General features: G+C 43.7%; 1 protein-coding gene across 1 annotated transcript in view; it reads left to right on the forward strand.

The window, feature by feature from the left end:
* The first annotated feature begins 12,313 nt into the window (after positions 1 to 12,313).
* udt (protein undicht) overlaps positions 12,314 to 18,282 on the forward strand; it is a 32,458-nt gene continuing 26,489 nt past the window's right edge. The window contains exons 1-3 of the mRNA XM_075672631.1: positions 12,314 to 12,438; positions 15,357 to 15,546; positions 16,540 to 16,601. Coding sequence (XP_075528746.1) covers positions 12,348 to 12,438; positions 15,357 to 15,546; positions 16,540 to 16,601 — 343 coding nt within the window. The 5' untranslated portion in view covers positions 12,314 to 12,347. The remainder of the gene's footprint in view (positions 12,439 to 15,356; positions 15,547 to 16,539; positions 16,602 to 18,282) is intronic.

An 18,282-nucleotide genomic window follows, 5' to 3' on the forward strand; every position in this document is an offset into this window, starting at 1 on the left:
ATGCTTCGCCTCTCGGGCGAAACTGCGGATTTTTTATTTGTTCCAATATCTGCAATGCCCGACGACGTTACAGAAGGTATAGTGGTGGCTGAATATCAAAAATACATAGTAAGATGGTGAAGTAGTTACAGCGTACAGTAGTCATCGATGGCAGCTTTAAATACAGAATTATTGACGGCTTTGACGATGGAGCTGGGCAGGCGATTTCTAGGGATAGTCAATTAATTTTGTTTATTCGAGTAACGATTAATCATTCATCATTTTAGCTTTTAATCGATTAATAGCTTTCGATGCAGGGTTTTTCATCGATTAACTGATTAATCAGAATTCTTGTCGGGCATTTCAAAAAGGTTGAAAGACAGTTATCTACTTTTGTATGATCCTATTTTAATGTTCTGGTGGTCGAACGAAGTTAGAAATAGGAGTGTATATATAAAGTTTCATGAAGAACAATATCTCATTTCGTAAAGACTAAATAAATCTGGCACTAGTGGCCTTTGAAAAGATAAACACTATATGTCATAAAATGGCACTTAGAGCAACATTAAACGCCCATACGTGGCACTAGTAAATCCCTATACAATACAGTCAAACAGGAAATAGAAATAATGGGAGAAGGGAAGAATGAAGTTAAACTATAACGTGCAAGAAACTGCAGTATGCAAAGGAGAAATGAAAATTACTGGTTTAGGATTTCAAGACACACGCTCATTTCTACAGAGCGAAGGAATGTCAATTGGCTGGGATGTTTGGGTGAAGCCGACACCTTCTTTGAACGGTCACAGAACCAGCATGCGAGAATAGATGCTCGGAAGCTATAGATCTGCTGGAATCGATGTGAACTCCATCGCTGTGTCAAGTACATGCTCCAACTCGGCGCGTATGCTGGGTTACATCTTTAGTGGACTGGGACTGACACGACGATCAACGACTGGGTTGCTCTAGTATGCCTTGAGCTGCGAGGGCATTTCGAGCCTCCGGATTCGGTAACATTGTGGAGCGTGTGGTGAAAGGGAACAGAGGATAAACGCACGGCCTGCGGCATCAATCGGGACTCTGAAAAAATAAATTCACCGACGATTACGATACTCCCTAATGTGAAATTCGAGCGCAGCTCTATGCGTGTTTTCATTTCGCGGTATATTGGCTGGCTCCGACAATCTGTCTCGTGCGACACATTGCAAGCGGAGTGAAGTCTGGCGCGACTGCCTCGCTAATCCGGAGGTCGCGAGAGGCAGCGCGTGGGTGACCCGTGGGCGCGATTCAGAGCAGCCGCCGCAGACAGACCTCCCAGAAGACGCGCGCTACTCTGCTGCCGTCTCGTTGTCGTCGTCGCCCCACTGCGCTTTTCTTCTCGCGCTTTCGTCATACCCTCCTCCCTCCGCTTTCCGTTTGATGGTTCTGCTGAACCCTCCTCCTCCACTTTCCTCCCCGCGTATTTTCTCCCCCGCTGCCTACCGCGTTCGCTCTATCCTCCGCTGTGCTCATTCGCTCGGTTACGCCTCCGCTCGCCGCAGCAACGAGCGCCTGCAGAAGCGGCGCTCTGGAACAGTCGGGAGTCGCTCTACCACAGCCGCGCAGTCGTGGCTCGTGGTCCGCCATTCTAGCACGATTTCAAAATTTTCGCGCCATTCCTGTCAAATTCTCGAAAACGATTGATCGAACATGTCTAACCGATTAAGTCGATCAAACGAAAAGTGGAGATCGATGAAAGTTAATCGTTTTGAGGAATACTTTTGTACGATTCATCGATTAATCCTTCATCGATATTACCAACCCTAGTGGTTCCGATCGGTTACTGTCTTCGGGACGAACGAGTGAAAACGCAATTTAGCTTTACAAAAAGAAAAGCCTAGCTGCTTTCTTGCTGTGATCTGCACCTGACGAAACATATGATGGCTCACTTATGAAAGGGTAAAATTGTCATCCACCTAAATTGTAGCACGTAGCTACAAAGGAAATACACATGGGTTTCTTCAAAAGGAAAGCCTCACAGTTGAAGTAAAATATGTCCTGGCCCGGTATCTGGTCCGGAATCCCGGACTAGATGGGCTTTATTTCTGGAAAGACTAGAAGAGGCTTTCTTCCTGAGAAACGAGTATGGGTTTCCTTTGTAACTTCGCGCTGGATGGTGGATGACAATTTTTTTTTTCCTTTCATGTACTTACTTTCACGTTGCGGGCTTCCGCGGAACTGAGTTACCATGGCTCACCTAGTAGATCGTCTCTCAGGCCTGCATTATGAATGGTTTTACACTCTTAAAAAAGTTTGAACCCTTTGGTGCGTATCTCGTCCCACCGTGATAATCGTCATCTATATTATCCGCATTTCCTTTCTTTAACGCTGCGAACCCGGTACTTCCAGGTTACGAACGACATGCGCGTTTTCAGCGTGGTATAGCATTCTCGACAGGGAAGTAGCGAGCGCAGAGTTTTCAATAACGGAAACGCAAGCAAGACGGATGACGATTATCGTTGTGGGGCAAGATGCGACCCAAAGGGTGCAAACTTTCTTAAGAGTATACGAAACAACGATAAACGGGTGACTTTTTTTTTTGCGTAACAGAATATTAGGGAGGTGTAAGAATGCTTTCGTTGACGACACACTTGAAAGGCCAGAATAGTTACATAACATAAAGCACGCACTACGGTTTTGCGGAGATTCAGTTGGATCAAAGAGATACTCATGACTAGCCTAGGATATAACGCAAGGAAACTGACCACGTGGAGAACCAAGCAGTTCGACATGCAATCATTGAACAAAACGCTTATTCGTTCTGTTTCTGTTGGCGACTTTCATAAAAGTGTGAGTGTTTCGCGGCTATTGTGTTTGGGTAACTAACTCGTTTAACCAGAGGCACAATGTTAAAAAAATTATTTAGCTTTCTGATAGCATCTATCCGACTTCGGTATATCTGGCACACAGCGCTCTCCCTCGCCACCAGCATCCGCAACAAACCCAGAACTATAACTCAATTTGCTATTGCCTCAGCTTTTACATCTTTTCCCGAGATTCACTTAATGCGGCTCCATATCATCACGGAAATTAGTAAATTTGCAAACAAGAAAACGAGAATACTTCTTATGTACGGGCAATTCTGAAAACACCCTCAACGTCAATGATAACATGTCTTTCCTTACTCTAGCGATGCACGCGACAGATCAGTCGCGCATAGACCACAGCGCGAGCACTGAGTGCTGTTTCTTTCACTGTTGTAACGCAAAACTCCGCATTTCACGTTCCCATTAAAGTATAGGCCCTGATATGTTGATGGTTACAACATATCGTACAAACAAGGTTCAACCTCTATGCTTGTCTGACGTGAGTAATGCCCTCCGTGAACGTTCACGGATCGGTGATGAACACTTTACAATCATACGAGTGCTTAAGTTGGTCCGATGTGGTTTTCTCTTACTGGGGGCGCATGGTGAGCCCTTAAAACATTAAAATAGCCTCTAAACCACCTTTGATAATTCAAAAACAATCGCATTCTCCTCTCTGGGTTTTTCCTGTCACTTCGTCACATGTTATGACGTCAACTGGATGTGATGTCACCACGGTAAAAAGCTACCGATTGGTCTAGCATGTGCGAAGGACGTCAGGTTTGATTCGCCTGCTGGAACGCCTTTGCCGTGCAGTCGTTTCCCGCTCCTCTTCGTCGTCTCACTGGCATGCCGTTCGTTCACAAATTATTGATTTCACGTCGTGCAGGGTGTTGTGCAGTGCGCGTGTAGCAGCAACAACGTCTAGAGCCGAGAAGCGCGAAGTCCTGTTAAGTTAATGGTGTTTTCAAGCAACCTGACTGTCAACGTGACGTTAGTCGCTGACATAAAGCCTGTCTGCCTGCTAAACAAGTGCACGTCGATGAGGAAGAGAGTGCGCCCATGGGAAGAGTAGCAAACGCGAGGGAGAAATCGCCCGCCAACCTATCCGATCTCAGAATGGTTCAGGCAGCCTTTAATGTCGTTTTGCGCTCATGAGAACATACCGTGCTGCCGAATCTTTGCTCCTACGCACGTATATATATATATATATATATATATATATATATATATATATATATATATATATATATATATATATATATATATATATATATATATATATATATGTATATATATGTGTATATATATATATGTATATATATATATATATATATATATATATATATATATATATATATATATGATCAGAAAAGAAATAATTAAACTAAAGGGTCGCATAAGAAGAATGGGGATGGAGAAGGGGCGGGATATAGACTGGGAACTGAAGGAGTCTCAAGGTTCTCGAACGATATCGCCTTTCGTTACGTTCCGACGTAATCTCGTCGCAAGAATCAGCTCACCACCTGGCAGCCGACAGTAATAGGGTGTGCACATATGGAACTCTATATTGAATTCTCTCATTAACGTGAGCGAAAGCGTCGTTAACCAGATTGGACTGCGATCGTTGCATTGAATGCGTGATTTCCTTCGCTGCGCTTAATCCGATCAAGTGAGCCGAGCGACTTACTGATTTCAGAAGGCACGTCTTGGCTGTCCAAGGATCTGCCTTAGGGAATTAGGCACTCGGTCTGAAGTCCTCGAAGTAGAGAAAAAAAAACGAATCAAGAAGGAGTGAGTTCTCAGTAGGCTTCTTCTTGGCAGGATCAGGTATAACGTTAGTCTGTGAAGAAAACTAAGCCGCAAACCAAAGTTGTGTGAACCTGTGCCTTCAGAAATTATTCCTTATCGAAAGTTCCTTATCAAGTTCCTTATTGATGTTGATATTGTGAATATCGTAATCGAGTATACTCTACTTTGCAATAGCTGCTTGGGACGTTCCACGTCAGTCGAACAGCACGAACTCGACTTGACGATGCCCTGACAGCCACATCGCAACAGGTCGCCCGCAGCGAGCAACGCAGATGCGAAAGTCTTTCCCTCGGGAGCGTTAGGAGTAGCTGTGTGGTCTGTCGGCCGCGTTGCCTAGCACTTACCTCTCCGAGCTTTAACGCGGCAGGACACGGGAATGGTCTGCGACAGTTTCGTCACAGATGAAAATGCCTCATATGAGGCTGTCAATAACCCGCTTTTTTTTTCACATTCACTGCCTGCAGGAAAAAATTCTCTACCAGAGACATCCGGTTACCACTGAGCACGTGTTGATGGAAGAGTTGGTTATAATTGATTACAACGAAGGCGCCAAATAACACCACGGACGAAGGAAGGCGGCACGGGATAACCAGCATACATGGTTGTCCTGTGCCTCCTTCCTTCGTACGTTGTGTTGTTTGGCGCCTTCGTTGGTAATCGGTTACCACTGTCTTGCGTAAGCCGACTCCATCTTATGCATACGCACTTCCAAACTTCATCACACCACCCACGTCTACCGTACCTTCCCCAATGTTTACTTCCCCATAGCATAGCATACATCATGTTACTATAGACCACCGGTAACCTCCTCTAGTATACTCGTTACATGACCTTCCCCGGTACTCTGCTCCTTCCTTATAACCTCAGCTATAGTTACATTTGTTTCCCTTCTGATTCATACATCATGCCAGTTTATTGTCTTTTAGTTCTAAACGTGTACTATTTTTTGTTTGATCCCTTATGAAGCGTTCCTTAGCTATGACCAAGCTTCTTGTTATCCTTTCAGTTTCCTCCCCATAAGTCAGTACTCATAATTGCACAGATTATACGTATACTTTCCTTTACAAGGTATCAGTAAGCTACCAGTCATGCTCTGAGAGTTCCTGTTATAGGGGTTCCTATCCCCTTTTAGTACGCCCGGAAATTCCCTTCTCGTGGGCAGTTTGTCCTCTGTGATCAGTTAGCCTAAGTAAAACACTGAGCCAAAACTTAGCACCCCTAACTCTCTGTGTATACGATAGCATACTTAGAGAGTTACCGGTGCTGTTATTTATTCTGGTTGCAATTTGAAACGCCATCATTCATATATGCCATCACTTAACATACATCTCCGCAATGCGTTGGAACTGCGTGATTTTTTTTTCCGTCCCTTGTTGTCAGTCCCGTTTCTCAATGAAGGTTTTACTTTTTAACTCATTCCTTCCATGCGTGGGCATTTCAGTTCAAACTATAAGCTTCAGGCACATGTACAGAGTGCGTTAGTCGTACGTCTCAAGAGAACGGCAGCGTATCCAAGTTGTAAAGAACTCAGAAGACGTTTTCTATTCCTTGTTGCCATTAAGAAACCGCGGCAATATGCCTGAGCGCACCACTTATCGCGGAGAGATGCATTCAGCGGCAAAGCTCTTGACTTCCCTTACGACGAACAGTGAACAAGCACGGACCCCTGGTGTATCGACGGTTTTTCAAAACAAATTTTCTCAGCTTTAACCGAAGTCGGCACGTCAACATACACGATAAGTGCGACAGCGCTTCCGAGACGGTTTTTAAACGAGTATCAAAAGTGCGCTCTTCTTTATCGTTAACGCCTGCGGAGGCACATTTCTTCCGCGCGTATACATAAAATGCTTACGATAGCTGCTCGTACATTTTATCCACCTTCTTCCAGTGTGGTTTCAGTTTGTGAATCGTAGGCTCGCTCGGCTGCAAAGGCGCCGATAGTGCACTGAAAGATGAAGACGGCTATAAGATGTCCCGGTGCGACACTCGAGGAAGAAAAAAAAAAAAAACACTTACGGGGAAGTTCACAGAACTGCCTTCTTTCTCCGAAGCCACGCCGAGCCCGCTACATCTAACTCTAATACATCGTGTCGTATCTCGCAGCAGGAGCAGCGTTCTGAGTTGTGGCTGTCGTAAAGATGTTTGGCAGGTGAGCGAGCCGAACAGAAAAAATGGCGTCCGCGCTTTTCGGCTGCCAGCATGCATTCGAGGATTGATTCAAACACAAACGTTTCTTGGGAAGGATGCTTGAAAGAGAGTTATCTCTCTCTCTCTCCCTCTCTTTCTTGCGTGTCATAAAATGTAAGTGAGCCAGCTGTCGTGAACGTTTTAGTCCCTTATCTGTCCAACTTGCTGTCGTCCTGCTTGAGTTTAGAACTCGCGTGTTCCTGCATATACAGTTCGATGTGTTCCGTTTGCAAAGGAATTCGGAAAGCAGGAAACGGCTGCAAAGCTTCCCGGCGGTAAACGCACAAACGCACTTATCTCCAAAGCACGCGGTTTTACTAAACGCGCTGTGCAGCAGGACAAAGCTCTGCGCGCCAAACTCTATAGTAGTATATGTCCCATCGCCTTTAATAGAGCAGGCAAGACTCCGAGTTCTAACTGCTATAAGGCACGCATCATTTCTAAGTAAATTTAATGAGAAAACTCGGAGTTTCGCCCGAAAGGCGAAGCATCGATTGCAATAGCAAATTAGTAGACAGCTATGCAAAGTACATTAATTTTATCAGCCGTATAAAATAGTGAACATTCGCTTACTGACTAAATTAACAAGCACGGTGTCACGTGCGCACACACAAACATAAGCACACCTCACTCGATGACCGCGCACACTCGCTGTCAAAACGCTGGAAATTTGTGAAAGCACGGCAGCAGCAACGAGCTAATAGGCCTTCGTGCTGCCTCTCGCCCGGAGGGGGGCGCTCTACTCCAGCGGCGGCCGCCCGAACCCCACCTTGAACGCGATCTGCGATGAGTACACAGTCCATAGGTGCACCGAAGGCTAACAGATTTGTGTGCGCTCTCTTCTAGCCGCTTAGTTCGCGGGTTCCTTGCGCGCGGTGAAAGACGGCGCGCTTACTACCCGCTTTCCTCCCTTGCGCGTGCGAGTTTGAGCTACAATCGTCGGATCACCTTCTCACGCTTTCACTCGCACATGCAGCATACGGCGCGTGGCGACGATGCGATTGCCCTTGTACTTTATACAGAACAGCACGCCGACGACGACGGCAGAAATGTGTTTGGAGTGTCCACATAATTGCGATTGCAATTAAAAAGAGTCACAATTTGGCAGCCTAAAAGCACATCGCCAAGCTGCTCTCAATTTCAAAACTATTTCATGCATCGTGTGGCCGTTCACTGTCTTTCCGTCGACGTCTTATAAGGTCACTGTGCTATGCGTAGTGAGCGTCAGCAAGTATGTTCTATTTAAGAGGAAGTTTCAGGTTTCATCTGTCATGTTAAGAAACATGTAATAAGAAATTCCCACATAGGCACTTGTAGAAGTGATTAGACTCAACAATCGGTCAATATATTACGGCTGATAGCAGACATGATGGTAATTTGCGTGGAGATAAATAATGTTGCCAATGATTCAGTCTGAAATATAGGCGTGAAGTCAGGTAGTTGAATGGAAAAAGAACAATTTACGTATGGCCCGTGATACAATGCCCACGCCTGCCTCCTCTTCACAAACGGAAGCATCAGTAGCTATCATGGTTTTTGTATCTAGGTGTGTAAGGTGGCCTTCCAAATTACCATTCAGGTGTTGATAGCGCAAACGAGTGGCATCGCTTGGAAAAATATCAAATTCAATTTATACGACTAGAACAGAGGAGTTTGGTAAGACCACCTCGCATTTGGGTGAGCATTTAAGGGTCCTACACGTTTTGTACGAAAACAACTCGAGAGCAGCGTAAGCGAGAGCACTGACGGTTAAAAAATGAGGTCGACTCAATAAGGAGAACATATTGTGACCTCCTCTGTGGATATACAAAGATCCTTAGGAAAGTTTGTGCTGTTAGGATAGGAAACCGCATGAGAAGGCAGACTTACTTCTTATATGCCATATATCGTTCGCGACAAATTTGGGAGGCCCAAAAGGTAAACGTAATGCCTCCCGTTCTAGCGGAACAAGAGGCTGAATATTGTATAGCAGGTCCGCCAGAAAACAAAACGCAGCCGAACTCTTTTATCGGGTGCACATACATGCAATAGATCATAATTAGGGCATATGGCGACGAAATCCTGATCGGCTCTTGGCTGTGTCTATATATGCAGCATTCCTACTGCGCGTGCTCCCTTGTATGTAATGTGCTTAATATGCGGACTCCATTTAAGATTTTCGGTGTGTATAGCACGCCTGAATATTTGTGCGAATTCACCCGTGGGCTACTGTCTTGTCGAGATGGAAATTTGCACAGGAACGCTTTAAGGGAACACTATAGGATGGCGCTTTTTCTGATATTGTGAGAGAGTTTAATGTCATCAAGCCACAATTCGAGGCTACTCTTTAGGACTGTAGCGTTTGGTACAATGTATGCATGCATCTACCGATGCAGCAAAATATGCGATGTCATCGGCGTATACGTATACATGCACATGCTGTTACAGAGAGCCACTACTTAGCAATACATTAAACAGCAATGTCGGTAGGACAGATCCTTGGTGGAGACCTGTAAATAGCAGCAAAATTCTCTGCTGTTTAAACATACATAAACCCACGTGGCAAAATGATTTGGCAGACCTGCATTCTGAACTGCGTTTATTAGACTTAAGTGCTATACACTGTCATAAACTTTTGTAGTCCAAAGTGACTAAGGTAGCAATTTTTTTTTCTTGCATTGAGCACGCTGAATTCGACTTTCTAAGACAACATGGCCACACCAAATGGCGAACACGCATCTGAAGCCAATTTGGCATGGGCTCAAAATCATGTTCTATATCGGCCAATTATCCATGCGGCCGTGTAAGGTGATTTCGATGAGTTTTACTAGGTTGGATGTAAGAGAGATATTTTGGCCTAATGTTATTTAAGTCGTAACCAGCACATTGCTTATTTAATAATGGAATTACTAATAATGAAATTGTTTAGTCTCCATTCGGCAGTAATCTACGAATATTTAATAGAATGTTTTACCGTGGTAAGCAATGAGTGAGGCAATATCTTAATGTTTTTATCATTGACCTAGTAATGCCATCAATTCACGGCGCTGAATTGGGCAGCTGGCTTGCTACATTTGTCAGCTCTGAAATTGTTAACTTCTTCAAAGTCTTCACCATGAGTAGGTGGCATAGCGTGATAGGGCAAAATAGGCTTAAAGCGACCTTCTAGGCCTTCAGCGATATATTGCAGTAATTTAGCCAATTCTCAGGCAGTTGGAACCACAGAGTCGACGCTCATTTGCGCCGGAATTATTTTTTTATTTCTCAGGAATCGAAAGAGGGCTTTTCTGTTGGGGGGCCTTTGGAATAAGGTCGATATGCCGGCAGTCGAAGGTGCCTTTCGCATTTGCAACTGTTCTTTTCAATGTTGCAGCCGCAAACTTATAGTCTCTCGATCGAATTACAAAAAAAAAAAAAAAAAAAACTGGCAGAAAAGTAGTTTTCGCACCACAGTTCTTGTTATCCTGTAATCACGTGATCCCTCTGTGTTTCACTAAAGGTCAGAAGGTGCATTTTTCAGTGGTGCGCACAGTTAATTATAAGGTTTGTTTACAAATGCTTTCAAAACATACAATAATTATATGGCATTTGCTTCTTCATTATCCCCTTGCTGATTATATAAAGCCGTGCGTAAGACCTTTTTAAGTGCGCTGAGATTAACAAAAGCATTCGAATGTATAGTAATAGCAGTCAACGGGCATACAAGCTCGAAAAATATAGCAATTAAGATGATCACGGCCTGTGTCCTAGTTTTATGCAGACCACGTTCAGCTTTCAACCGCCGCAGGAATTTTCGCCTCTTCCTCGAATTCCCTTTTGCCGTATAAATGCCCAAATTACTAAGCTATGAACGTTTTGCGCTAAATAAAAGATTATTTATTCTCTTTGATTCTTCCATATATGCTGTAGGTTCGCCGGCCGCGTCAATTTCGGCCTCTGCAGAGATTCCTCCCCAGAGATTCGCGCTAAAATTGAATTTCGTCACTGAGGGTGGTTGCGTCCATTTCCTGACCTTCAGCATGAAACCCTGGGTCGCGTCAACCTTGAGCTCTGCCTCCGTGTGTGTATCAATAATAATAACAATAGAGAGCGCTGCGCCCCTGCTTACGTGCTCTTGTAGAGCCTCAGGGTTCTATTAATTAGGCCAAAACTTGAGTCTGCTTCCATAGTTTGGGACCCTCACACAAAAATTAACATTAAGAACCTAGAAAGAATTCAGAGAAAAGCGGTACGATTTATTTACAGTAAATTTAAGGCTGCTGACTCCCCCACTGCATTACTAACCGATAACGGCATTGAACTATTACAAATGCGAAGACAGAAAAGTCGACTGTAGAGTTTCTTTCAAACTTCATTAATCATAGGATATCCTTAGACACCGCAAAATACGTATCCCCGTTGATAAGCAGACCCACTCTGCACCACTATCCAGGCTCATTCTCTAACACCTATTTTCGCAAGGACTGACACTTTTCGGTACTCTTTTTTTCCACAAACAATAGATGACTGGAATAAACTAACTGAAGCATACCCCCAGCGCCCGTGAGCTGTATATCATTTGTGTAAATAATCTTATTCTGTGTATTAATTATAGTTGTATTGTAATCAAGTTAAAATTTTTCTTAATCGTCTACATTACGACCAAACAATTTGTGTGAAAAACGTGTTACACACTTGTTTCATCTTGTTCTTCTGTGTATATCATCTTTGAATTTTGCTCACCCTGCTTGGACTTCTTGTCCGCAGTATTGTATAAATAAATAAGTAAAATAAATATTGTGTAACGTCTCGAGTTCTCCTGTAACCTGGGCGGCTTGCGTCCCCTGACTTTGGGTACGCAAACTCGAAAGCTCCATAACATTTATTGGCGTCTAACAGAATAACTGAGGACGGCGAAGGAGGCCGTGCAGAAAGGTGAAAACCCGCGCGCAAGGGCACCTGCCAGGCGGGAGACGGAAATTTAAGACGATGAGCAAAACGAGAACAAGGTGAAAGCCAGAGCCTACATTTCTACACGCGGACTCGTCTTTTTCAAGTCCTAATACAATACATACATACAAGGGACAGATAAATCACTGGGAATACGAGGCACACGAGGGAAATCACGGGGAACACGACTGTTGAAATGGCCCGACCTGCATTGGTTATTGATCATCCAGGCCTCTGACGATCTAAATACGTTGCATCAGAAAGGTACTTGGCATTATCTGTGCATTCCAGCTCATCCGCAGTCGTTCCGCTTGTCCTTAGATGAGCTAGAGGTAACACTGTACGCCAGAAACATGGCCTTCAAGATTTTGACGCTTGTTCGTTTGAATCTTAGAGGCCATGCGAAAATGTTGCACGCGCGGAATTTTGATTACTCTAACTTTGATGGAAGCATTGCATGGGCGCCAACAAAACAACCACGCAATTATGCCTCAAACGCAGATTTTCCTAGCAAAGCAATGGTATGGCCAGGTACGCCGTCGAAGTTCAGCACTGCCGCTTTCAGCGAGCTACCGGAAAGTGAGACGTTGGCAACAACATCGCTGTAGACTAGTAAACATGGCGCCTCCCTCGGAATGTCTTCCTTTGGGAGGTGGCTACTGTACAAACTTTCTTAAAATTTTATTCTTATCTTCACTCTTATCTACTGGTGAGTACCGCATAACCTATCTATTTCAGAGTTTATTGCAACGTTAGGGTTCTTTCACTTCGGCCACGGAAAGACGTCCGTGCGGTGATCGCTTGAAAGATAGGCGTTGTCCGGAGTAGTCAACCGTTTAACCGTTGACACTTTTGCTGAGCCGTTATTCCTGTTTGCTTCGCCGTCATCAGTCAATCCCTCTCTTTAAAATGTGAAGTATTAGAGTATAATAGACCGTAAAACTGGGTGATGGCTGTCTTTTACGACGAGCCACGGGGAAATTTTATACTTGTGCCGTATGTTTATTCTGTTTTATGCTCATGTCAGAGTATTTATGTCTGAGGAATTATTTAGTTGCTTTCAGGCATAGTCATATTCTTGCCTGCTAACCTAGAATAATGCACTGCGCAAATGAGGCCGTTCCCGGTGTCGCCGGCGCTATTCATAGTTCAAAGAAATACGCGTACTGTTTATAAACTGCCGCTTAATTACTTATCGCAGTCGCTTGCTCCCTAATGATGCGCTTTAGTTTGCGCGACACATGTTCATCGTGTTTTGACATCTTTGCGACTGGCATTTTACTCCCTTTGACACTTTGGAGTGTTTTCATATTTCTCGGTGCGCCAAAGCGTTTTTGGCAGCATGCCCGCTGCGTTTTCTGCGTCAACGTGTGACTCAGCCCCGAACCACGAATGCTATGTCAAGGTTTCCGTGTGTGTGCATCGAGTAGTGCGTTGACCTGCATACTACCATGCCTTCCGGTAGCTCGGGTCACAGTGCTTGGTAGAACCTTAGTGGTTTGTGCAGCTAGCTACATTTGCGAGCCACTACATACCTGTTGGCGGGTTGTACTCATTCCTGTAAACACACGTAGAACCCGCCGTGGTAGAAATCACCGTGGTAGCTCGATGGCTAGGGCCTTGCGCTGCTATGCACGATGTCGTGGGTTCGATCCCCGCCGCGGCAGCCGCATCCTAATAATAATTCCTGTGCCGCGCGTTGGGTGCACGTTAAAGCACCCCAAATGGTCAGAAATTAATTCGGATTGTGCCACTACCGCGTGCCTCGTAATCAGATTGTGCTTCTGACATGTTAAGACCCTAATTAATATTTTAATATTAATTGAAGTGTGATATGCACAAGAGGTTGTGCACCTCTTGTGCATATCACACTTAAGTCTACATTGTGGTTTTTAAGTGCACTGTATCATGCACAGTCCAGATAGTTGCAGTGCCAAAGGTTGCAATTAGTTCCTTCGCTATTGATATCCAATCAAACAGTTGCATGCAGTAGGCCATTCTGTCAATCTCGTACAACAAGCTGCGCATTGGCATCGCTGTGATGACACATTTTCACGCGTGGACTGGGCAAATAGGGTTGTGAACTTCTGTGTTACAAAGTGTCACTGGCCACCAATGTGCAGTCCAACCATTTCTCAGCTGTTTGTGCTTAGAAACAAAGCTGCACACCTTCGTACAAATGCGCTGAATGCTAAGTTCTTCGGGAATGCCATGTCAAATGGTTCTCTTCGCTGAACTGCTGCTTAGATTCTGCCAGAGATTCCAAGCTAGCATTTTACAGTTTTGTTTGACACGTTTAGAATCATGTCTGCATGCAGTACTTGCCTCTTTTATACGTGGTTTAGCCTCTGCACTCGAATGGGTCCCACAGCACTTTTTCTTCCATCCCAAGAAACACACTGGAATAACTGCGCTGTCTTTCAGTGAATATTATTTGTAAAGAAATTTTTCAGAAAGACCTAATAAGGACGGACGTATAAACAGCACAATGTTTACTTTGCCCATCCCCTTTCTGTGCAACGTTTTCTTTCACCTGGGATGGTGTCAATAGCAATCTGCTGCCTATTACTCCTTTCTTACTTTTCCTTCTTTCTGTGGGGATATTATTGTAACCCTTTAAAGTTGGTATTTGGCTAAGGTGTCAAAGATAGACAAGTTAATGGTGACCGGGTTTGCAAGAAGGTTGTAGGGGTTTGCATGAGTGCGTGAGCTTCTGCTCCATGATAATCCATTTGCCATGAACAATACCCCGGGACTGGTGTCTATGCTCTAACGCTGTCTATGATGTCATTGACAATGGCAAAAAGGGAGGGGGCCTGCAGGAAAGAGCAAGACATCCATTATGTGAGATCACAAATGTTTTCTTACCATGTTGAAACAGTTTTGTATAGTACCCCTTAATTTCCTTTATTTTCATATTTTGGGTATTTTTGTTTAAAAAAAATGGCCTTAAACAAAAGTCGACTTCAGTCATTTGGTAGATTTTAACTGTTTCCTTTGAATGCAGAAAATCTCCATTCCACTGCATCTATGTGAGCTCCCAGCGTAAAGCTTCCTGTAATCAGGCCTCTGCAAAACATGGCCCTGCATCTGCCCACACACAACTTGCTGAAGCCAACCTATAGCCTTGCAATTTATCCGCTTACGATTCTATTTATTCAGAAAGTGTGATATGTTTCTTGGGGCATCTTTACACATGCAGCTTTTTATAGCTAATAGCTTTCTTTGGCTTTTCCGCCTGTTTTCGTGGTTAGTTTTTGTTGGCGTCAAAGGTTGGAACAAAGAGAGGGTGCACCTGCTCAGATTGCAGGGTACGCTCATTGTTGAACAAGAGCGTTCATAGAGGAACATGTGCCGTCCACCTATATCACTGCTAGAGATGTGCTGGTTAATGGCTCTGTTCTCTATGGAATTTCAAAATGAAACAACAAATGCTGCGTAAATATTCCTACTGCAACAAAAATAGCTCATCTGACCTACCATTCTCTTAACAAAGCAAATAACTTTCTTGAAGCATTTGGCTATTCACTTACATTGACAGTCATTGTCAATTGTTTCTGCCCAAATGTTTATTGTGGTCATGTTTCTGAGTGATCAAGCCATTATTGTTCTATATCCTTATTTCAGCACACGGCTACTACCAGGGGCCTCGTGAAAGGTGCTCAATACCTCAAACCCTACAGGGAGAGTGGTACTCCAAGGAGCGCGGCGATGACACCTATACGACCATCGACAACAACCGCATGTCGAACCGGGGCGACTGCCTTCACCTCGTCAAACAATCTAACGACATCTTTACCATCATATTTGAATACAGGTAACACCAAATGTAATGCAAAGGGACTTGTTAAATGTCATTTTTTGCAGCAGGTTTATCAGTGAACTTCCCTGCAATTCAGTCACGTTTCATTTAGTGCATTTTTTATTGGCAGCTTTGTAGCAGTTGCTGCTATCAGGTATGGTGTTGCCCAACACTTTCAACGTTAAGTTTTACGTTTAGTATGTGCTGCCAAAAATGAGACACGATTGCATAATTTTGTTGCAGCCTGAAAGAACGGAGACGTTGACGAGACACACAGGACAAGCTTATTTCATCTACATATTCAGCCTTTCGTGCTGCAACAGAATTATGTTACCCGACCAACTCGCCCAACTATCGATCTTATTGAGACACGATTACTGCAGCTTGAAGAGCACGTCCTATGGCATGTAGGACGTGCTCTTACAGCATGTAAGACATGCCGTAGGACGTGCATGTCTTACGGCATGTACTACAACGAAAGTTGACAGATTGTTGAAAGCGGTTACCACCTGGAAATGATAGGACTTCCGAGTTTCTACCCATGCCCGTAAAAAGCTGTATGTCTTTTCGGATGTCTGTCCAAGAGAGTCTGGCATCACCTAGCATGTGCAAAATACTTGTCTCGACAGTACTCCTTACTGTGAATGTACTGTCGCGTTCAGTATGAGCTGCAAGCTTTGTCCAGAATGCTATTCACTATCTTTCAATGCTCCGAAAAAATAATGAAGGAGGTTTTGCCATTCGAGCAATATGCATACATACCCCCACGCTTTACATTGTTCGGGTATGGGTCAACCTGCACCCATGTCAACGTGTCCTTTTCTTGTAAGGACTGAAATTAAGGTGAGGTTGTAAATACGCATGATTGCCTTAATAGTGCAAAAGACTACACAAGTGGGAATGAAGAGGCAAGCGCCCTCAAGGTAGCAGGTTAGAATATGCCCTTTTGTTAGTTTTCTTCTGTAAGCTGTGCTAAATTTTTTATATGAACCATTCTGTTCTTTCTAGTGCCTGCTTCTACTGTGTTCGCATGTTTGTACGGACCCTGAATGTTCTGGAAAAGATAGAAAGTGAGTTATCTTACTTAGACTTCTAGCAGTTCTTGGCTTCTGCATGTCACAGCTTGCTGGCATGGGCATTTTCATGCTCTCAAATTTTTTTCCCCCATGAGTTCTTGTATGACATGGCTTCTAACCTGGATAAGGGATTTCAAATTGACGCTATATTCACAGAGTTTTCCAAAGCTTTCGATACCGTACTTCATTCAAAACTACTGTCTAAATTAAATACCATTCTTAACAACCCTCATTTAGCGAACCGGATAGAGAGGTTTTTGTCTCAGCGCTCTCAATCTGTAAGTTTTAACTCAATCAATTTCTCGATGGCGGATGTGTCATCAGGCATCCCTCAAGGATCGATCCTTGGTCCTCTTCTTACGATATATTATGATTTACCGCATGAGATATTATCTAAAATCTGAATGTGTGCTGATGACTGTGTGTTATGTGACATAATTTCATTTCCCCCTGATCATGTTCGCCTTAATGGATCATTTGTCAGACTTTCCAAGTGGTATGAAACATGGCAAATGAATATTAACTTCCGTAAGACTGTCTTCATGTCCTTCTCTAATAAAACTTGCCTGTTCTTCAGCTACAAGTGGAATAATAATTCCATTCAACACATTTACGAATATAAATATCTTGGTCTCACTTTCACCGCTAGCCTGCCCTGGTCAAAGCACTTTGATTCCATTACGACTAAAGCTCTAAAAACTTTTGACTATTTATGTCTATATAAAAACTATTGCCCGCCCTATACTTGAGTATGGTAGTGTTGTTTGGAATCCCTACAAGCAGTATAAAATAGACCGAGTTGAGGCTGTCCAATGGAAAGGCATCAGATTTATCTACCATTATTATGACCACCAGTTCTCACCGTCGTCAGTCATGCCCTCACTTAATCTGACGTCTCTTGTTCGGCAACTCGATTCTTCAAAAAATTTTCACAGCATTATTCATTCGTCCTGTCGCCTCTCCAGTAACATATATATCACCTTTACTAAATGCTCTACTAATAGGAGACATCATGCACTTAACATTACAGCCTTTTATGCTCGCACTTATACTTTCAAATATAGCTTTTTCCCTCAAACAATTGAAAGTTGGATTTCACTGCCAGGCACCAACCATTCTCTCCCATTAAAGAAATTTTTGTCTTTGCTTCCTCAGCATTGCACTTAACTCTTGTTGCTATATTTCTTTGTTGCTTGTTGTATTTTGTTTTGTAGTGTATTGTATTATCCACTCTTGCTATAGCTCCACCAGGGGCAGCAGTATGCGAAAATAAATGAATAAATAAAATAGTTGTCATAACACCGGACACAACATTGCTAAACCCTTTCATGCTAAGTGTCAACGTTGTCATATCAGGAGGTTGCCGAGCTTTGAGCAAGGTTTTGTATCTCACACTTTTTGCTGTACTAGTTGGTGTGTAATTAATTGCCACTAATATTACTGGTGCAAAACTAAAGGTGCAAAAGGCATGATGATACTGAACCATAATTGCCTAATAAATGAGGCAAGGGTATCGAAAGTAGGTTTGCCTTGCAGTTTTCGTAGGTGGGCATTAAGTCTAGACAGGCAGACATTCAGCAACTGTTTAAAAGGATGCAGCAAATTCTAATGCTAGTGTTCTTGCAACTGCTATGCAGGCACTGCTGCAAGGGGCAGTTCATAGAATGAAATGGTG

Source organism: Dermacentor variabilis, chromosome 10 (genome assembly GCF_050947875.1).
Source record: "Dermacentor variabilis isolate Ectoservices chromosome 10, ASM5094787v1, whole genome shotgun sequence".
Lineage (NCBI taxonomy): Eukaryota > Metazoa > Arthropoda > Arachnida > Ixodida > Ixodidae > Dermacentor > Dermacentor variabilis.